The sequence below is a fragment of the Paramisgurnus dabryanus genome, chromosome 8, assembly GCF_030506205.2.
Source record: "Paramisgurnus dabryanus chromosome 8, PD_genome_1.1, whole genome shotgun sequence".
Taxonomy (NCBI): domain Eukaryota; kingdom Metazoa; phylum Chordata; class Actinopteri; order Cypriniformes; family Cobitidae; genus Paramisgurnus; species Paramisgurnus dabryanus.
In genome coordinates, this window is record NC_133344.1 from 31693627 (window position 1) to 31716785 (window position 23159).

A 23159-nucleotide genomic window follows, 5' to 3' on the forward strand; every position below is an offset into this window, starting at 1 on the left:
TACTTTCATGGTCATTTCAGTCCTGCAGTCTGATGCCTCTAGATAATAAAACATTTTCAGCATTAGTATGGATAAAGCAAGTAAAAGCATTTATTTGCCTTGACACTTATATGGGTCAACTGTTGGCAACAATGTGCCAAAATAGCTTAATAGTGCAGAGTGACAGTCGTGTCCTGCAGTGATGTGGTAGACTGATTAAAACAGGATACTTGTGTTTTTATTATAATTAGTATAAATGCAGTGTTATGACCATAGACTGGAAAAAAATATGACGTCACCCATAGATTTCTGAAGGGCATTTTTGAAGCTTAAAGTAGGCGATGCCTGTCTTCGCCACCTTGGCAGGCCGTCACCGCGCATCACTCGCGGAGAACCGAAAATGGGTTAAGACGCGGGACGTGGCTGGTTGCTGAAACCACGGCCGCCTAGCTTGACTCTATTGACAGCAGTGGCTGTTCACCCCTCACTTAAGTGGCCACGCCCTTAATTATGCAGAACTTTAAATCTTAATATAATTTAAAGGCACACCATGGAACTTTTTGGCCACTAGGGGGTGCCAGACATGTATTTTCACCTCTAGCACCCCTTGAGGCCACAAGCGCCGCAGCACTGTCGCGAAGGAAAAGAAGACAACTCTTTAAGTCATAAAGTGTGCCTTCAGAGGTGTAAAGTACTTGAGTAATTTTACTTGATTACTGTACTTAAGTATTATTTTGGGGGATTTTTACTTTATTTGAGTACAATTAAAAAGCAATACTTTTACTTATACTTAATTACATTAAAAAAAAAAAAAAATTTACTTTTTACTCCTTACAATTTTATTTACAGTCAAAAAGTACTTCTATTTTAGAGATCTATTTTCCCTTGCTCTATCAAACCAATTGAATTGCGCTGATGGCCAGTTTAATTTAAATGTTATTTATTCTGGAGCATTTGGACCACACTAAGAAATTGGCCAACAGTTCATCTAATGATGAAGATTTTTTCACTTCTTTAAAACCGACAACACATGAAGTGTAACTTGACAGACTCACTGTCCACATTGTGTATCACAACTGTTCAGATCCGATCTGTGCATCCTGTAGCCGTTTTCCGGATTATCTGCACTGTTTATATGGCATTGATGTCGCTCTGGCACGACAATCTGCCTCGACGTCTGACGTGTTTTATGTGACGTGAAAGCATGACGTAACCGAAAAGCTACACAAATGCGATCAGGGCCGTCAGACTGAAATGGATTTCTGGAAATGCGATTTGAAAATGATTTCAAACCACCTTTGGATGTAGCCTGAAATGGATTAGAAAAAAACTGATTTCATGTGGTTTTTAGCCGTTCACACGTTCCAAGTGAGGGATAATGTAGAGGCAGCCGGTAGTTATCGGGAAATAAGCCCCAACAGTGTGATCAGGACCCGACGCGAAGTGAAACTTTACACAGATGCATAAAATGATCGTAATACCTTATTAAGATCCTCTGCTTCATACTTGTCTGTCTCCATTTTTTTCTGTCGTAGCCAGTCTTTGAGAAGTTTTAATGCCCATTCTGTTTTTTTTTTTTTTTGGTGTTGGCTTCGTAGCTGTCATGCTCTATTTTGTCAAGTTCAGTCTCAGTAAGCTCTCTGTGTCTTGTCGTTCTTCTATCCACTGTTTAAATGTTTTGTTTTTTTCCGTACATGTTAAAATTAATGTCAAAATTTTCCATTCTTAATTGTGGTTGTCCAGTGTTTGTCACAAGATGGCGACAAACAGTAATCTTTGTTGGCGCGGAGGGATTTTAAACATACAAGTAGTACCGGCTATGCCAGGGGTCGGCAACAGGCGGCCCGCGGGCCAAAAGTGGCCCGCCAGTAATATTTTCTGGCCCGTCGGATTAATTTGAAATCCGTTTTTTTTTTAATCACACTTTTTTATTTTAAAATAACAGTTTACAAAAATGGCCCCGTGTATCATTCCTTCATTCGTTTTTTCAAATCAAAACCAAAAAAAAGAAATAAAGAAAAACGACTTGTTTTTCTATTATTTATTTCCTGAACTAAAATCAAACGACTCGTTTTCTGAATGTGCGCTCAGATCAAAAATAACAAAAATGAATGAAAACGGGTTTGGACAAATTTTAATTGAACACCTTAGCAGACATATACCAATGAAATAAATTTAAACAGATCAGGTACTAACAGATTACATTTTAATAAGGGTTTTAATAAGGGTTTGAATAGAAACCTTTCCGGTAAGTCTCATTCGCTTACAGTCCGACTTTTGAACTTTTTTCATTATTATTTATTCGCGTATAACACACTGACAAATAATATGTATTACCTGATAAAAAAATATTTGCGTCGTGGACAAGTTGCCACCGGCTTGCAAGAATGTCCTGAAAAAAATGGGTATAATAGCTAGTTTAATCTTAACCGGCCGCTCTTTCTCGTTCTCTTTCTCTACCAGCGCATCCGCGATCATAACTGTCATTAGATTTTGAACATACTTCTAAAACACAATCAATCAAATAATTGCAGAGGTTTGACTTCATGAATCATTTGCAAATTTACCTCGTAAATCATGTCAATGCGTCACGCGTGAAGACGTTAAACTCCGTGACATTGCAAATTACTGAAAAGTAATTGCAGGCATTTAGAAACCACTACACAAAATATAATAAAATAATCTCTTTTACTGCAGTAATATTTTAACTATTACACTTTTAATGTAGATTTTAAAGGAATCTACTGTTCTGTTCTGTTACTTGAACTTGGGGCTCGAGCCCGACCTTAGGTTCGACAGCAAGTCAAGTTCGTTTACCGTTAATTATTAAGACTAAATGGGCAGGTAAATTCGTTAAAAAATGAAAGTAATCCGCCAAAATATGGTTTTACATGTCTATTAAAATAAAGCCATTATTAATTTTCCTAACGCATAGTTCTTTGATCTTTACCTCCTTTTAAAAATAAATTTGGCAAAGGAGGATTTTCAGCAATTTGTTTGAACAGCAACTCTGCAACCAATGGTTTCGGTTTGAGTGAGAGGCTTTGTCCTATTTAATTTATTATTTATATTTTATTATTTTTTCTGTGACATTTTTTCTCTGCTAACAATGTTAAAATAATATTTATATTGGCACGAACACAATTTTGTATAACATTTATAATTGTTATAGGCTACTTCATCTCTCTTTTTTCGTTAGAGACATTGAATTTTTTAGATTCTGGGAACGAGATCTAACGTTAAGTTTTGCGGACCAGTCAGGTCGGGAAATAAAGCGGGTGAACACAGAGTGTATTTTAAGCGGTTTACTGAATAGAACCTTGTCGGAGCTGGACAAAAAGCGGAGACCTCCTTAAACCTTAGGTGTGTATGTGTGTGTACCGGATAAATATTAATAAAAAAAAGGAATACAGTTCAAAAGTCGGACTGTAAGAGTCTTTCATGAGAGCATAAATGCCTGTAATGTTACCACTAATAGTACTTGATCTGTTTAAAATGATTTCATTTATATATTATGCCTATAAAGGTGTTAAATAAAAAAATTGTCTAATCCAGTAATTAATTTTTTATCTGAGCACACAATCAGAAAACCCGTGGTGGTTAATTTTTTCATTTTTGTTTTTAATTAAAAAAACGATTGAACGAATGATACACAGACCCATAACCATGTTTTTAGCCATTTTTAATGCCGTCTTTCGTATTTTAAATAGGAAATAAAGACAATGTTTCTTGACAAAAGATCAGATAGCCTATACTAGGCTAATTCAAAATAAGACGTAAGTGTGCCAACAGCAGTTGGCCCGCCATCTACTGGCTAAAAAAAATATTGGCCCGCGGCCAAAGTTACTTGCCGACCCCTGGGCTATGCGTTATTACTTTGGAGCGGTTATTATTTGAAAAGAACGAACCTGCAAATGTCTCAACTGACCAATCAGAATCAAGCATTCCAGAGAGCCGTGTAATAAATGTGATTGGATTCCTATCGGATTTGCACCAAAATCGGATTTGGACTGACAGTGTGAACAAGGTCTTATACACCTCTTCCTGCATCGGTTGCCTGTGAGAGGCTTGATAGAGCTTGAAATTTAAGTTAAATTCAAGGTTTTACAATTTTGAGTAGCATGTTGCATACTGAAATTAATTGTCATTGTCACGGATCTCTGCATTTTTCTGTGTCTGTACCACAGACTTTCTTTTCTGTGTCAGTTTCAAAAAATAAACCAATAGTTAAAGTGACATCCTTACCCAAACCCCAAATCTAACCCCAAACCCACGCGAAATTGTTTAAAAATAGGAAAAACAATTGAGTAATCAATACGTGAACCTGACACGAAAAAGAAAGTCCATGGTACAGACACGGAAAAATTCGGAGATCCGTGATAATGACACGGATAAATTGAGCAAAAAATCCTGTGACTATACCACGGAATTTGTGAGATCATGTTGGAAATTAGGTAGTAGTCTTATAGTTTGATGATGAAATACAATTTAATACAAACAGTTGTAAAGAAAGATAAAACCTTGTATGTGGTTCATTCACTTCATGTTTTTAGAGATTAAAAGCTTAAACATGAATCTCTCTTTTTCATTATTCCTGTTACTTTTAGTTTTTTAATACTCAAGTACAATTTTAATGTGGTACTTTTTACTTTTACTCAAGTATAATTCTGGCCAGATACTTTTACTTTTAATTGAGTAAAATTTACACTCAGTACTTGTACTTTCACTTGAGTAATATTTTTGAGTACTTTTTACACCTCTGATTTTACCTATGCCGGGTTGTTTCAACCAAATGTTGGGATATTTTAACTCATATTTGGGTTAAATATAAACATTATCTAGGTTCATTTAACCCAACAGCTGTGTTCGTCTCTTTTTGACCCAAATATACCTCTTTATTAAAGTAACAAAAAATGTTTTTATTTGAAACATTATTTTGAGCGAATAATGAGAATTAATATTTTATTTTTAAGGTGAACTGTTCCCTTTAAGTGATGATGTTAGCCCAAATATTAATTTCGCTAAATAACTAAATGTGATGCTATTATGTGCTGTTTTTAGAGGTTTGAGGATCTGACTGATATTGACCGATCTTTAAATATGGTACTTTCATTGAATGATATTTATTAAAGGTACTTTACACATGGTAAAGAAACGTCTTCACATACGAAACTCTGCAAGTCACTAATATTTAAGTGGGAAGGATATGTAGGGCATCATCTCGCTGTGGTTCTCCCTATGAGACTTAACTCAGCACAAACAAATAAGAGCTTATCTTGCATGTCTGTGATTACTGAGACAACGTCTCTATGCAGCTCAACATTCATACTGTGAGCTAGCAAAGTGGGTTAGTTATGAATTTACTGTGCCTGTGTTTCATTTGAAAACTGGAGCCCTGTTAAATGGGCCAAGGAACATCTGTGGGCAAATGAGGCCTATCTAGGTGGATTGTAATGGGTACAGAGGCCTTTGAAACAGTGGAAAGGGCTAACTGCTGTTATTTGAAAATGCATAATGTACTCCAAGCATCTGTTTTGACTTGCAAGAGACGTTTAAAACGCCTTTTTGCGTAGATGATCTGATACAGGCCAGTGTTCGATATTAAGAAGGAAGCAGAGACCTTTGATATATGATTAATGCGCTTGCTGATTTGCATTGTCATAGTAACATGAACTAATGGGAATAATTTTTCACAAGATAAATTAGTGCTAGGGATGCTCATATATACTCTTGAAAGGAAGTTGGTTTCTGCTGGGCATTTTTAATTCTTTCATTTTGCTGTGTCTTAGATGTTTCCAACCCTGGGACATCCAGCCGAGCCTCTTTTGTGGCAAATTAAATCTATTGAGAATTTTTAATTGAAATGCGCTATACAATAGCCTACAGTGCGGATCTTAATTCAGCGCACACTGCGGGTGACAGAAGTTTATGACATCCGCCCTGCGGGTCACGTCTCAAACCGCAGACAGCATGTGATTACTTTGATTGCTTGATTTTAGAGTTCGCCGCTGGATGACATTGATTGAAGAATAAAGAATCTTGAGTCAGGTTCTTCATAATACAAAACAATGGACCGCAATAAGGATGCTGGCATGCAACAACTTTTGACAAAGGAACGAGAACAAAACAGGCAAAATAATGTCATCACACCACGTCCAAGCACGTCGCAGCTGGTTGCAGCTGATAGTAAATTTAAAATGGTCTTCGAAAAAGAGTACTTCTTCACACATTCCCTTCAGGAAAAGTTCACATTGATTCACCGCACCTCTGACTTACAGGGCCCATGGGCACTCCTGTAAAAGTCGACATAGATGTGTTAATCCATCTCCGCTACATCAGAGCTCTCAGGGCTTAAGGTTCAGTTGGTACTGTAGACAAGGCATGAAAAAGTCACTTACTGGCTCTCGCTATCAGGGTAAAGAGGAAATAAAGTTTTTTTTTTTAAATGACCTCGGGTAGTTTTAAAAACCAGCAGAAGTCAATTTTTTGAGTTTATTGGAAAATTTCATAGCCAACCACTTCTAAATATTCTGCACAACTTAAACAAATTATATATATTTGGATATTTATTTATATATCTTTGGATAAACACTTTCATTAAACACTTTCATTATTCTCTTACATATCTGTGCATAAATTTGGAGGAATATTACATTTAAATATTAAGTAGATTGTGGTCTCTTCCTGTCTACCAATGTGTGTCTATATTAAAACTAAAACAAACGTTTATTGAGTTGGCTAGTGCGATTTTGTTTGGAGAGCTTTATAAAAGGTCATGTGGGAACATAGGGACCATCGATGCATACTGGTTTTTGTGTTGCATTGTTGGAATTTGTAGGGAAAGAACGTTCCAGGCCCTGTCCTAAACGGCACATTTCATATGGACTTTTGGTCTCGTGGCCTTAAATTGTATATGCTCGCTTAGTCTAGGAGTCTGTAGGGTGTCCCATCTGTCATTTTTACGCTTCGAAGTGTGCTCATCTGCATCCCCATTGCATCCTTGATGCGGTCTTTGGGGAATCCCACAATGAAGCAGGCTTTGCGTACTTTACCAACCCAGAAGTCTTTGCGAAACAGCAATCAGACCAATCAGACGATGGAGGGGAGGAGTTCACACTGATTGGGTGTGACGCTCGAGTCTGTCCAAAAATACGACTCTGATGCACCTTCTTGGACTCACGTCAAGAGTCGCTAAGGTCTGCACTACGATATCATCAAAGTGTGGACTCTGAAGAAGTCCACAAGTCCTGAGTGTGCCATTTGGGACAGGGCCAAAATAAGAGTTTTTGACTAATCTCCACCCACAGGAATACGCTCGAGTCTGTCCCAAAATATGACTCTGGTGCGCCCTCTTGGACTTGCGTCAAGGGTCTCTAAGGTCTGCATTACATGTTGTTATCAAAGTGTGGACTGTGAGGTAACCCATTGCCATTTGGGACAGGGCCCCAGTGCACAGGAAGGAATGGGCCTAATTCAGTGATTGAAGAATTTTTAAAGTTTTGAGTGGAGTTTAGCTTTGATGTTGGGAAAACTACTTTGTAGCTGTAACTTGGCAAGCTATAACCTACTAGCAATTAAAAGCAATTTCACCACAGTCAAGCTGCTCTTTAAAAAAGCCATTTCCTACATCCTGCACTCTTAAAAATAAAGCTAAAATCAAAGTTTCTTTGTCAGGCTGTATGGTTCCATTAAGGACCTTTAACATCCACTGAACCTTTCTGGTGAACAAAAGTTTTTCTGTAGTGGAAATAGGTCTACAAACTACAAAAAAGTTTGGAAAAGTGATATAATTAGGTCATTAAGCACAAAAGCAATGAATGTTTATGTATGCATGAACCCACTTAAGGCCAGAAAAATAAACAACCCCAATTATATAACCGGGTCAAAAAATAATGAACACCAGTTTAAGAAAAATGCATGTGGATATTGCCTCAGACTGAGTGTGCAATTCAATGTGATGCTAAAAACATCAATGTGGTATTTTGTCACAGTACACTGCTACTGGAAAACTGGCTTGTTACTGGAAAAACGACATTACTTTGAACTGCTGAACTACTATCACATCACTGAAAAATGTAGTTATTAGCAGCTTGAGTCATTTCTGTGTACCACATCTTCTTCTAAGGCCTTTCATCCATGGAATTATGTCACATTCCATGAAATTTTATTACAGACGGCTACACAATTCCCTGTTATATTTCTTTCTGAAAACCCGACCCAGAACAAACACTCAATGAATTTCACACAGATATTTACGTTGTAGAGCCAATGACTGTACAGTACCTGGAGAAACGAGGTCATATATATAACCAAAAAGTGCTTCAGTTTTATGATATCACAGCCAGGGCTGAAGTGGGACTCATTTTCAGCCCTGGAGTTTCATGGCCGACCCACTTTAGTTCACTGACTATATTAAAATATTATAATTAAATCCACAGTAGCCTACCTGTATATAAGTCTGCAATAGTGCACTGTTCGCTGCAGCCTTGCAATTTATTGTATTTTTAAATATATCATTTCCAATTCAGCGCAAATACATTAGCCTAAACAATTATCATTTTTGCCATAATCATGCAGCCTTACAATAAGGTATTTTAATGTTACTCAATTAAACTTATTCACAAACTACTGAAAGGGAACAAATGTGTTTTTCCCCTTTTTTCCTTTTTAAAAAAATGGTGGGTCTTGAGATCGGGTTAAAAAAGTTTGGAAACCCTTGATATACAATACAAAAGAAAGATTTATCAAGTATGCAGTGGAAACTGATGAAAAAATAAAAATCCTTATCTTAAATTTTTATTACTTAGATCATGTATATTGGCATAATGTAAGGTAGGCATACTTTGTGTCAACAAAAAACAAATATATAATGGATTTTCAAAAATGTGTGCACACCATATTCATATAAACATCATATTCAGATAAAACTTACTTTTTCAAAAAAAACTGAGATGAGTTTTGCATCAAATAGATTTTTGTTACCCTTGCAATAGATTATATGATGATTCATAGACGCTTTATTGTTATATCTAAGACTTATAAAAAAAATATGATTTGTAAATCTTTTTACTGTTAAAAGTCGTTCACACTAAGTTGCACTCAAGTTAATTTTAAATGTAAATGCGCGGGAGGTGTACTCAAATATAGACGCGTCTGAAATAAAACTTGTGTGTATAGCGAGTGGGACCGGTAGCAATGGCGGACAGCAAGCACTGAAGAAAACTGCGCGCCCTGCGTTTTCCATGTGTTTTAGATGTTAATGGACCTTTATGCAAGAATTCTTCCAATAAGTGGTCAGGAGTGGACACAGTCAACTTGGGCATAAAGAGGTCGGGACATATACCACTCGCATATAACAGCATATAACCTCCAAACCGGTGCCATGACAACACCGGCCACTCGTCGCTAAAATAACAGAACAGCCCACCGGGGGTTCTCCCGGTGCTCCCAATTAAACAATCCAGGCCTGATCACATAACCACACAATAACATCTATCTTATACAGATGCTCTGATCAAAACAAGAACTTCAAAGTTTCAGCAGGACTGATTTGCTTCTGTAAGTGGTTTTAGCTTCGTAGCATTGCAAGATTCATCTGTCTTTAAGATTACCTCAAGACTTGCTGAGATGCACCAATTACATGAAGGACCCATACTTCACAGTGATCCTTATCTGTAGCTTGTAAATGGATTGTATTGTGATTGAGAGGGGGACATGGTAATTGAATTTGTGAGAGTTATGCATGTCATAAAAACAAACAGTATACAGTAAAACACTGTGGGATTTAATGCAGGCTAAAGTTCACCCAAAAATGAAAATGTTGCTCGTTTTACTTTAAGATAGCAGTCTGACACATAGACATGATCTGGTCCATTCCTCACACAAAGCTATCATGTGCCTTCAGACGACTTGTAATATTGTGTACGAGTCATATGAACCACATTTATTGTGCGATAACATTAACCACCCAAACAGATTTTTGGTTTTGTCCATGCAACAGCATTTAAAATAACAGTGTACAGGTTTGGAACAAAGCATCATTTGAATGAACAGAAGCAGTTGCATATTTCTGTCACCTTGCATCATCCCCACACTAATAACGTGGTGGGTATGCGTGCAACCGTAATATGCGTATAATATATTAGCAATAATTCTTACTTATTAAACATAATTGTATTCACTGAGCTATAAAACATACTGAGGGAAATAAAATAACCATTCATATTAATAGTGTTCAGCACTACTAGTCAAATACAAAATCACTGGCCTTGAACACACAATGAGTGTATTTTCATATTGTCACACTGTATTTGCTTGCCTTGCAGTTACCCAGAGAGATGGAGCGGCTGATCTTCTCCCTGCTGGTGCTGGCCGTGTCTGCGTCAGGGCAACTGTGCCCCAAACGTTGCATGTGCCAGAACCTGTCACCATCTCTGGCCATCCTCTGCGCCAAGACAGGGCTGCTTTTTGTGCCAACGGTCATTGATCGACGTACGGTGGAACTGCGTCTCACTGAGAACTTCATTACGGCAGTGAGGAGGCGGGACTTCGCGAACATGACCAGCCTCTTGCACTTGACGCTGTCCCGCAATACCATCAGCCAGATCATGCCTTACACTTTCGGCGACCTGAAGAAGCTACGGGCGTTGCACTTAGACAGCAACCGTTTGAGCGTCATCGCCGACGACCATTTCCGAGGTCTCACCAATTTGAGGCACCTTATCCTAGCCAACAATCAACTGCATAACATTTCACCACATGCTTTCGATGACTTTTTGGGGACCCTGGAAGACTTGGATCTCTCGTACAATAACCTTGTGGACATACCGTGGGAGACTATAGGACGACTTACCAACGTCAATACTCTCAACATGGACCATAACCTCATAGAGCACGTCCCACTTGGAGTCTTCTCCAACCTGCACAAATTAGCCCGTCTTGATATGACGTCCAATAAGCTAAAGAAAATACCCCCCGACCCTTTGTTTCTTAGGATACCAGTTTACGCCAAGTCAAAGGGGTCACCTCTTTCTTCTCTCGTCTTAAGTTTTGGAGGGAACCCTCTACATTGTAACTGTGAGCTGCTTTGGTTGCGGAGGGTAACGCGTGAGGATGACTTGGAAACCTGCGCATCTCCTTCTGATCTTACAGCAAAGTACTTCTGGACAATCCCGGAGGAGGAGTTTATCTGTGATCCACCTGTGATTACAAGGAAATCTCCCAAAACCTTTGCCATGGAGGGCCAGCCCACCAGTCTGAAATGCAAAGCCAACGGCGACCCGGACCCCGAAGTTCACTGGATCTCTCCGGAGGGCCGTCTAATTGCGAACACCTCTCGTACTTTAAGCTTTAGCAATGGGAGCTTAGAGATTAATATCACTTCCCTGAAGGACACAGGAGTCTTCACCTGCATCGCATCTAATGCCGCAGGGGAGTCTACTGGCACGGTGGAACTGGTGGTCAATCCACTGCCTCACTTAGCTAACAGCACTAACCGAGTCCGAGAACCTGATCCGGGGCCATCTGATATTCTAACCTCTGCTAAGTCGACTTCATCCGCTAGCAATGAGACCAGGACTCAAGAGAGGAAGATAGTACTTGCTGAGCTCACAGCAAATTCTGCACTCATCAGGTGGCCTTCACAACAACAATTTCCTGGAATCAGGATGTATCAGATTCAATATAACAGCTCATCAGATGACACCTTGGTCTACAGGTAAGATGTGCAAGTATTTATTGAATTGAAAATCAAATTACAACTGTATTAATTGGTTTTGCTAACACAACAAGTCACATATTCAATAATGTATCCAGTCATCTTCTACAGTATAAAGGTTTATTAGAATGATCTTTTGCTCATATTGTTAAGCAGCAGTCTGCATCAATATGCAGTACCGGACTGTTATTTATTGTCATTCATATTGTTCAATCTACAATCAATTGCTTTGGACCCCCCTATGCTTAAGCTTACTTTTTGGAATGACAAAAACCAACATCTGAAACTTTAGCTGTTTTGCACCGCAGTATGTCTTTGTCACGATGAAAGAGGAACTCTTTGCCTCATCTGTCAGAAGTTGTGTTGTTTGTGGGCCATATTTTCCCAGATCACTTTTCTAAAGCTGTGGGATATCCACAATTCAAAGTATTTGTGCACAGTGAGTTCTTTTGAGTTTAGAAATGCTATTCATGAAAAGAGATGGAAATATCAAAGATGACGGCTCTATAGTCAGAAATAACAGATGATTTTTTTACATAAAAGACTGAGGCAAAATCTGTGCTGGGAGAGGTGGACACAAAACCAATTTGTCATTGCTTATATTTGGAATCCAGACGCTTTGTGATATCTTTGCATTCACAGCTGTCTGGTATGTTTAATTAATCTGGGCATTGGGGACATTTATGAATAAGCATCCACATAACAACCTTGTATAAAATAAATAAATACATTGCTACATCAATGTCTGTAAAAATCTGATTAATTTGTCTTTGATAAACAATATGAAAATTCCTCACCGTCTGCCATCACACATGCATATGACTTCCTCTCTTTAGCTGAACACAAACAAATAGTTTTATATTAAAATGCAATCATGTTACAGTATCTTCTTATGTGAGTTTCAGCATGCTGGAGATCAAAAACCCATGGTTGGGTCAAGAATGGACAAACCCAACCGCTATGTTATAAATTAACCAAAATGCTGGGTTGTTTAACCGATTGTTTGGCCAATGGCCATATATAAACATTTTCTGGGTTAAACAGTTGGTATTGTCCATGGTCGTCGGAGCCCCAAAAGAAATGTGGGTGGGTGCATAACATTTACTGGAGTAGATGCAATTGTCTTGTAGAGGTCGACCGATATGGCTTTTTCTCTGGCCGATGCCGATATTTAGAAATCATGGCAGCAGATGGCCGATATGTTTGGCTGACTTTCTATATGTACATAATAATCAAAATGTTCTCATCATTAGCAGATATTTTAAATGTAAAAACGTCACTATTTAAGTCAAAGTATTTAAAAAAATGATGACTGGTCTTTCTGAAGAGTTTTACAACCTCTTCTGCACCATGCATTTATCAGACACAGATAATACCTGACACTGCTGTCATCATCTTTGATCAGTTTTTTTACCATGGCTTTTATTGCTTTGTAGGATAAAATCCTTATTTGGTAGACCTGATAATTTATTTATTCATCATAAAGTTAACATAGTAAATGTCTATGTTTTTTAGTTGAGACTGTTATTTAGGGCAAATCTTTCTAAACACATTTACATTCTCATTTCTGAGGCGCTATAAGTGACTGATTGTGCTGACAGTGACGTCCTGTGAGTTTAGTGTTGGGACAGATCTGTTGTTACAACCGTTCATTCAAACGAATCCGTTCAAAGGAGTCAGTTCACGAATCGGACGCGTTGTGTTCTAATCCAGGCTGAGCAGCGCCAAGCTGTAAACAAAGTGTTTCTGTAACATCACGAAAAACATTTCCTCTGTGGATATGATTTGGTTTTCCGACCTTTCGCCATCGAGTCAGTTTTGTTTTGAGTAATAAAAGCAGGGAGACAGTTTAAAGACAGAAAGCGTACGTGCGCGGCTCTGCTCTCTCTGTCACGCAAACAAAACTCATCATCACTCATTAATCACATGAAATGAGCCTAATCTTTGCACGGACAGTGCACCGTGAGACATAAGCCCGTTGCGCTGTTGTACTGGCTGCTTAATTCGCCCGATCCCGCCATCGTTTACTAAAGCTGTTTGTGAATAAGAGCAGAGCTGCACACACACAGAAGCAATCTGCTTGCAGCAAGAGGCAGCGTCATGAGCTCTACAACAACGCTTAGGTGCCTGCAGATGCGCCTGCCTATTAATCGGCCTAATTTTGCAGCAAAATCGGCCAAAGCCGATTTTTTTAAATATGCCAAAAATCGGCCAATTAATCGGCCTGGCCCATAAATCGGTCGACTTCTATTGTCTTGTATACTGCTGCCTTTTAGTTAAATAATTGCCTTTATAGCCTATAAGGCATTGTTAAGCCTACCTTGTTGTGTTGCAGGAGCCTCATCGAGCTAGTAGTGAAAACAGTATGGAGTTTAATTTATATGGACTCTAAATTAACCAAGTGAAATGAATTTGAGGAAGCAGCATCATGAAAGTCAAGGCTGTAGCTAAAACGTGGAATGGAGTTTTGGAGCATTATTTGGAGCATTATTTATTGTGAGTGACTAAAATTTCCAATGAATTGTATTTTCAGATGTGTTGTTACTGTAGGTCAGAGATTACGGTCCATTCTTTCTTGACAGATGTTGGTTATGAAGAGAACTTTGTTTTTGTTAAGACACAGAGAATATTAAAACAGCCTAATGATTCATTTCTGAAAGAAAATAGTAAATGAGTGCATGGCCATTGCCAGGGTTTATTTATTGAGGTTTATGGTGGAGTGTTAAGAATATCAAATGCAATCTCATGTTTTGCCTGTATTTTTGCCATCCCATAGCAAAGAAAAATCAAAAGGGTTACTTTAACATCAAATGGAGACTTGCTTCAGACTCCTGAGACAAAAACTCTAACACTCTCACACTTCTAAAATTAAAAGAAGACAAATGTGAGAGCGGCAGAGTCTTTAGCTAAGGAGAAAAATCTGAGCACAGTGTTTGATGTTATTGAGAATTTTAGAGAAGACAAATATGAGAGTGTTTTTTTGTGCTGATACCATTTTTTTTCATATAATCACAATGATTATTGCCCATGCTAAATATGTGACAGTATGAACCTTGCCTTTTAGGAATGAGACAAAGACTTCACTAACCTGCATCTTCTCACTTATGCCTACTAATTTCTAAAAACAAGTCTAAAGACGCACGTTGTTGTTTTTCTGTTGTGGGACTACAGGTGAAAATTAGCATAATGTTGTATTGTTCATTAATGTGCACTGTCCTGAATAAATAAATAAAATACATAATAATGGGATCTGGCAACGCAACACAGCTAACGCTCTATCTCAAGCCTCAATCATTTCATCAGTGTCTCGCAGCAACTTAAGTCAATCTTCATAATTTAACAAAGGAGGGGGCATTCCTGGTCCTGGAGGGCCACAGTCCTGCAAAGTTTAGCTCCAACACCAATCAAACAGACCTGAAAATCCCAATCAAAGGCTTCAAAATGACTTGGAAATGACATTCAGGTGTGTTTGATTAGGGTTGGAGCTAAATTTGCAGGACAGTGGCCCTCCAGGACCAGGAATGCCCATCCCTAATTTAACATTCAAATTTTAGTTCTAAATATGAACAAGTTACGGTCTGGATCTTGATGACCTCATAGCTGGCTATGGCCATGAATGAGTTAAGGTTTAAATTAGAGATCAGTTATTCAATTATTCTACAGATACCGATTATTCGGGCTAAATTCTGAAGATTAAATTTTCTGAATGTTATTCATTCATATACTGACCATTAATATTGGACAATTAAGTAGTGATGTTTCTTTACATTTTCTACACACAGAGCACAAATTCATTTCATTTTCCTGTTATCTTTTGATTGACAGTATATATATATCAGCCGATAGCCGATAACTGATTATTGGCCAATATATCGGTGCGTCTCTAGGTTAAATGTATGCATACTTTAAAATCAATGAGGTTCATAGCGGAAAGCTGTTTGTTGCTTCTACATCAATCTCAAAGACAGGAGCCCTGAAGGTATGAAGTCATCAGTGCCCACTGACCCTTATTTAGACATACAGTAGATGTTTTTGAACCAATCACCCAAGTCATAAATGATGACAATAACAATCTGACAGTTCTGATTGGATGATTGCATCACAAGAACATGCTCAGTCCCAAAACCTTCACTAGCATCTGTCTTGAGCTGTGACATCAGGGAAAAACAAACAAAAAACAAATTAGGTCAGTGGAAAAAATATTTTGATGATTGATATGTAGTTTCATCAGAATACGCAGTTCCTTGTGAATGGCTGATGCTTTTTGGCAGCGAAATAGTGTAGTTGCGAATCTATCAGTGGGGTTTCTGGCACATGCTAATGAGCCAGACCTCGAGCCCTTGATTTAAATGACATTCCAAACATCCAAACTAGCTCAGTGCACATAATATAAAGAGGCTTCAAATGATTAAAAGTGAATTATTGTAAAACTCTGAGAAACTGGGTCAATGCAAGCAGAAGTCCAGCTAGCCAAACCCAATGCACATTAATTCTAAAGTAGGCGTTACATTGCTTTTTCTTCTCATCCTTCCAACCACAAAATTAAATGTCTAGTGACCCCCCTTTTGACTTAATAAGCATGTCAATAGGATTTTCCGGCTGGGACCATACAGCAGATTGCACCATGGTTTAAAACAGTATAAAAACCAATAGGGTTGGGTTAAATAGGTTTATGTAAACAGTTACAGTAACACTCTGTGAGCTCTGTATGGTCTTTGTTGGATCTGGGCAGGTACTTGTAATCTATTAACACTGGTATTGGCCACACTTTTCTCTGACTGGATGTAACAGGATGTCAATGTACCACCGTCAGCTCATTCTAACACCTTGGACAGCCTCTCCAAAAGAGCAGACCAATGGAGACAGACATATCAAAATAGGCTTTACTTTCTTTTCACACCAAAGGATGTACCTGAGAATAGAGAGTTAGAAAGGAAAAGCACATTCTGATCCAACACACTTTCCTATGCATTTTCTCCTTAAATGACTGCTTATGAGATTGTATATGAGAAGAACATAATCAGATTTTGAGGTAGAACCAGGGATCTGATTTCTGATTATGTACTGTAATGAGTACATTTTGGCTGATTGCTACTGTATTATCTTGCCTGTCTATTTACACATTGAAAGGGATAGTTTAACCAATTCTGTCTCTATTTGCACCAAAACCTTGATGCTATACTTCTTAAGAATTGTCACCCATCTCATGCTGGAAATCAACTGACAATGTATCAACCTTTTAAAAGCTTTTTTCATACTGGAGTTCATATGACACGCTCACTAAATTCAAAGTCTTCAGAAGTCATTTGATAGGTTTGTGAAGAATGCAATTTAAGTCTCTTTTCCACCGATAACCATCACCCCTGAAGTTGGATCCAGAATGTAATTTTTTTTTGAGGATTATCAGTATATAAATGCTTAAGTTTCTCACACAAACCTTTCATGGCCTTACATGATTTGGATTATAGCACACGAGATATGTGTACCATTTTTTTCCTTTTGCATTTATAATGCTTTTGTCCTTTATGGAGCTTGACAGATATGGTCATAAGCTTCTTCAAAACATCTACTTTTGTGTTCACATCGACCAGAACCAACTTTAAGGATGAACAGTTCTTTTAACTACACTTGTTCCACTTGTTGAACAGTCATTGGTACAGTCATTTTAAGCAGATGTTAAAAACTGAAGCAAGAATAATGAAAATGTGCCTTAATTGTCATTGAAAACCATCAAAGCATTGATTAAGTGGCTTCATTCATAGATATGTCGGCTGCACATCTATCAGCAAGTACAAATTTAGTTCAGCTTTGGTTTTTAACTGTGAAATAACTATATTTAGAGCAGCATGGTGTGTCTGTCTTTAGAGTACATTGGTAATACTTTTATTCTCTTTGTGTATTATTTTGGAAAAGAAAATTGCACAGCTGTGTTCCCCTAATAAAGATCTTTGAAGAAAGATAAAAATAAGCCTATCAGCAAAAATGCAGAATATCTATGATTTCCTTTCTTTGATTCCACCAGAAAATCTTTTTTTCTTTAATTTGTACCCAAAACCAGTGTTTGAATTGAAGGGGCTGGTCCCGGACCTCCTATAAGCATTGAGGGACCCCCTATGCGCAAAAATATAAATTGGGGGGTCCCCTGGGTAAAATTAAAATACTACATGAACGATGAGTCATTGTCTCTGCATGTGGATTATTTTTTACCTTGTTGACAGAAAGATTCAATTCTTTTTTGATTTAGGATTGTTGTACTGAATTAATCAATACTGAATAAGCGTTTGTGTTATAGCTGAAAAGTTATTAAGGTATTGTATAATTTTGATATGCAGTAGTCTTGCTTTCTTGCTACTGTATTTTCATGGTGGTAGCTCTCTGTCATTTGTAATTACCAACAGGAAATGTGGCACATTATATTAGACTTTTAAATAGTTCACCTCTGTTTACCTGCTAAATGCATTTTCCCTGTTGTTCTTATGGCACTGGGTGGTGTCATGTGTGCGAGGGCCCTTCCATCACTGCTTCCAGTTTCAATTAATAATGTACAGTACTTTTACTGACTTACATGTGATTTTTTTCCAAATACGTTCATAGTAAGAACAATGCAAGTATAATACGGTATATATTACCACTTGCATTTTTAGACCCTATAATGGGGGGCTGGCGCTTAGCTAGGGGAATCCCATAATCTTTGACCTAATTCTTCTTCTTCTTCTTCCTTTATTTCTTTACGTCATTCCAGCATCTACGGCTATATTCATGGCAAGAACAAGTTAATCCATACACAAGTTTATTCAGACAAGTTGATCCATACACAGGTAGGGGGAGGGACAATTTGGCATTTCCAATTTGCCCAACTTGCATGTTTTTGTCCTGTGGGAGGAAACCGGAGTACCCGGAGTAAACCCACGCTGACACAGGGAGAACATGCAAACTCCTCACAGAAAGGCCACCTGACCTAGCCAGGGCTTGAGCCGGGGACCTTCTTACTGTGAGGCAACAGTAATACCTATTTGACCTAATTCGAACACAGCCCAAAACTGATTGACAGTTTGGCCCATTTTAGGCTGAGGTGTGCTGCATTCCAGACAACTTTTGAAGTTGAAAATATCCTAATTCTGAGTTATCTGGAAAACAGCAGCTCATCCAATGACGTTACATCCAATAATATATGAAAAGTAGTATAGAGATTGGATAGATGACGAACAGTCAAAGTATATGATGCAAATTTACATTTGGTGCACAGGTTAAAACGTTTAATGATAAAAAACCTTGATGATTAAGGTTCAAGATTGTTGTATGTAATGCATGTTGTTTGTCTAAAATGTTGTGGCAGAAATCATCCAATTACATAATTTAATAAAATTCTGCAGATTATTTGCTTTGAAATGGAAATTATTTTGTTACTTTCACCTTCAAGTCTCTCCAAGTTTTTTTCTGTTTTCTTTTTACCGCGGTAAACAACCCTCCTTTTGGAACTCTTTTGCACCTCCTATACTGTATTGCACCTTCAGAGTTTTGTCCAATCCTAATCAAACACCTATACAAAAATAACTGGTTACTGTAGTGCCACGATGCAGAGAAATTTTGTAAGGTTTGTATAGCGTTGCTTTAAATTTTTTACCACAGAATGTGAGTGTTCTGCTAATAAAAATGACAGAAAGGTTTTTCTTCTTTTAACAATCTGCTAATTGCTTTTATAATGAATATTAAACCAACAATGAGAAATTCAAGGTTTGTATTACCTCCGGACCCCCGGCAGATGCTTTTAAAGAAATACAGCAATTATCCACTTCACAGTCAGACAAAACCAAAGTCCAGAGCTTCTCTGAAACCTTAATTAGATTGCATGCTTTTAAAGCTGGCTATGTAAATTGTGTCTTTGGATGAAAAGGTGAATTTGATTGTTATTCAAACAGCAGGACAGATGGATGCTGCTACCTGACTGCCTCATACCCCCTCGTGATCCATTAATGCATGATTGTATCACCAAATAGACCCTTTGGTTAAAAAAATATGACAATTATGCAAATATTTTTGGAGAAGGACTTCTCTGCATCGATTAATGTATTTTGAGTTTCATAGACTCACTGTTAACAAATCAACTTAATTAGTTAGTTTGGTTACTTTGGGGATCTGATAAAAGTACTATATAAAGAGTCTCTGTATTTAAATGAAGCCTATGCTACTATTTGACTGAACCCAGATGTCCTACTGTATGTGTTACCTCAACAGCTATGTTCAACCATAGATATAACATACGTAGATGCCTCATTAGCATCTGTTTTTATGGGAAGAAAGTCATTTGCCATACTAGTCAAAGCCGATCTGTGCCAGTTTTTGTGTTTCTGCAACCGTGTTATACACATGTATGAATATCAAATGCTACATGCTGTTGTGAAACGCAAACTCAAACATAGGCTGTATACTTTTGTGGAATCTTGGAAAATTAAACTTTTTTTACTGCATGACAGTCAACTGAAATGTTGACCTTTCCAAGATTGTAGAAGTGTCGACATGTCTGCAGTAGTTGAATGCGGCATACATAAGTGTATGAGCAGCCGTATAAATAGCTAAAGCCTTTTACACGCAGATTATGTAAAATAAACGTAAAATATCTCTTCAGGATTTGTCCAGGGACACTGGCAATGATTTTCCGGAATCTGCACGTGCGTTAACAGACATCCTTCAAAGAGGCTGTTTACACTTGGCATTGTCATCCGTTTTCATCTATCGGATCACAAGTGGATGATGTTAATGCCAGGTGTAAACGGTGTTCAATACTTTTTGAGCTTGTCCACTTTCGTCCACTTTCAACCACATTCAGAGGTAGTCGAAAAACCCCTTTCGATCGGATTGCTTTTGTAGTGTACGCACATGTGGTTTAATGTGTTCAAACAGCCACACGTGAACGCCTTCTCTCCGCCCATTTATCTAATCTGATGTACTGAACACAATGTTTAACGTCTTTTCTGATATCTGGCACGAATACACGGTGAACAGCGCTATTTTTAGCCTTTCATTGATAAAACTAATGTGGCTGATCTCAAGCGTCTGATAGTTGCGCGATCCTATTTCATCAATTGCACCGAATTATCAGAGAAAGCTCTGAAATATACATGTACAAAACACTGTGCAATATGTTTACAACAAAAGCAGCAGACTCCGACATAATATTAGTTTGCGTCCATATAAACTCATTATTACTCCCGCTCGCGTTTGAATGACAGCGGAGAGACTCGCACACGGTCTCAACAGACCACCCCCTCACACTATTCATTACAGAAGCGGTCAAAAGTGGACAAAAGAGACGGATTTAAATACCAGGTGTAAACGTGATGCGTCTCTCTCATCCACTTATGATCCGATCGATGAAAACACATCTTGATACAAAGTGTTAAAAGCCACAAAGATTCCTTAGACACATGACGTCCATTGTATCTGCAATCGTGCACTTGGAGGATTTCATCCGCAGCATTTCAAGTTTGCTTATTATTCACCATTTCTCTCCGTGCCGTGCAGTCCTATTATGCTGGCGATCGATCTCAGTTTCTGCGTGGATAGTGAGGAGCTTTGTGATCTCAGCTTTATTCCAATTTGCAGACATTTTGGTTGTGCTTTTGGATCAGCATTGAAAACTTCAGTGTCAAAGACCATACAGTAATTTCTTGTTGCGATGACACACGCATCCTCACTACATCACGCCCCTTACAACATTGTTTCTGACGTTTGTTCATAAGGACGCGTTCTGTAAATTTTGCGACAATGTTGCTAGGTCCCTTTTATGGAGCGATCCCACAAACAATCAAGGAACGTGTTTGCGTTCACACAGAAGTTGCGCTGGCAATTTTATGGGACTTATAGGATCAACATACTTTGTGAATGGAGTTTTACTTATAGTTGACTCTGCTGGACATTAAACTGAAGGAAGTATTTAAATATCTAGTAAAAAGAGAGTTTTTGTTAAATTTAATAAAGGTGTTTGGACATAATGTGTGTGGCTAACCGGTGGTGACTAAAAACACTACTACTGGTTACAAGAAAAGGAGCCACAGGATCTTCCCATGATGCATCGGGCTAAGGTCAGTGCTTGTGGTTGTTGCACATGTAAACAAACAGCCCACGTAGCGATAATAGACGTTGATGGCTGAGATTGAAAGGGTAGGTGTGTGTCGCATGCACGTATACCCTGGGTAGGTGTACGAGTAGCTCTGCTCAATCAGTCCTGATTAACAGATGGTTAATGTGTGAACTGGGAGGCAGTGAAGGGCTAATGCCTCCTCCATCATGAATGACTGATGAGTTTATTAAAATGTCTCACAGCAAGCAAGGGCAAATCCAGACTGCAGTGGAAAAGAGAACATAAAGCCCACGTGGTGGCTGTAAAATGCATCGCTTCTTCGGGTTCAAATGCCAAGCATTGCTATGGAGGTGCGGTACCAATTTCGGTTTAATGTTGCGCAGCTTTGTGCCAAAGGCTATTCGTTATCGGCACAGATTAAAGACTATCATATGGATTACTGCTTGGTTTACAAATCCCAATCCAAATGCTGTGTTTGTATACAAGATTAACAGCTTGGCAGTGCTCTAGTCAGGTAATAATGTAGTTGTCAGTAGTTCTCGGCGGTGTGCTGCTAGCTTGTGTTTCCTCCACACCTTATGTGCGCATTCTCTGTAATCTAGTTATAGTGGAAGCAAGCAAGCATCAGTTTTACTCAATATTACATCCATGTTACATCAATAATATGGCTCAGAGTCAGAAATCTTTAACCCGAAGAGTTTATCTTACAAATATAAATGATACTTCAGGTCATGTGGCTTGTTGACGAGAGATGTTTTGTTGTGATCGAATTAAGGATTTACACCTGGTGGACAAAGCACAAGCAGGTGCATGCAATGACAATTCTTCACGCTTTGTTTCCTCACTTCTTAAAATCTCTATCAAAGCTTCTGCTTAATGCTAAATGTAAATGTAATGTAATGTAATGTAATGAGAAGTCAATCACTTTCATCCAGGCCTCCTATCTGTTTTGTTTTTGACACCAATGTACGTCTCTGGTAAAGTCATATTAAGTCTTTGTTATCGCATGTCAAGATATAATTATTTTTACCAATACTTACTGTATTACACAGCACACCTGGCTTCCTCCACCGACGACAAAACCTCGCAAATAGAAATCGCAAACTTTACCGATAATAAATATAATCTTCAATTGCTTTTTGCTTCGGTGACAAATTGCTCTAAAATTTTATGTGGATAAGTGCTGCGCTGCAAAAAGCCCTTATATGGAGCTGGTTTGGGCATGCTTCATGCAAATTGCGAACCTCGTACATTCACGACGTAAGAAAAAGTAAAAGAACAAAATCAGGTGCGTATGCACGTGTTGTGAATTAGGTGGATTATAAATACAAAAAACATACGCTATTGTAACTGAATGAGACCCAATGACGTTTTAAGCAACCC

At 38.2% G+C, this 23159-nt stretch overlaps 1 protein-coding gene across 1 annotated transcript in view; it reads left to right on the plus strand.

Annotated features, from left to right (window-relative positions):
* Positions 1–23159, plus strand: part of LOC135771347 (leucine-rich repeat and fibronectin type III domain-containing protein 1-like protein) — a 150125-nt gene that overhangs the window by 69246 nt on the left and 57720 nt on the right. The window contains exon 3 of the mRNA XM_065281546.1: positions 10305–11695. Coding sequence (XP_065137618.1) covers positions 10317–11695 — 1379 coding nt within the window. The 5' untranslated portion in view covers positions 10305–10316. The remainder of the gene's footprint in view (positions 1–10304; positions 11696–23159) is intronic.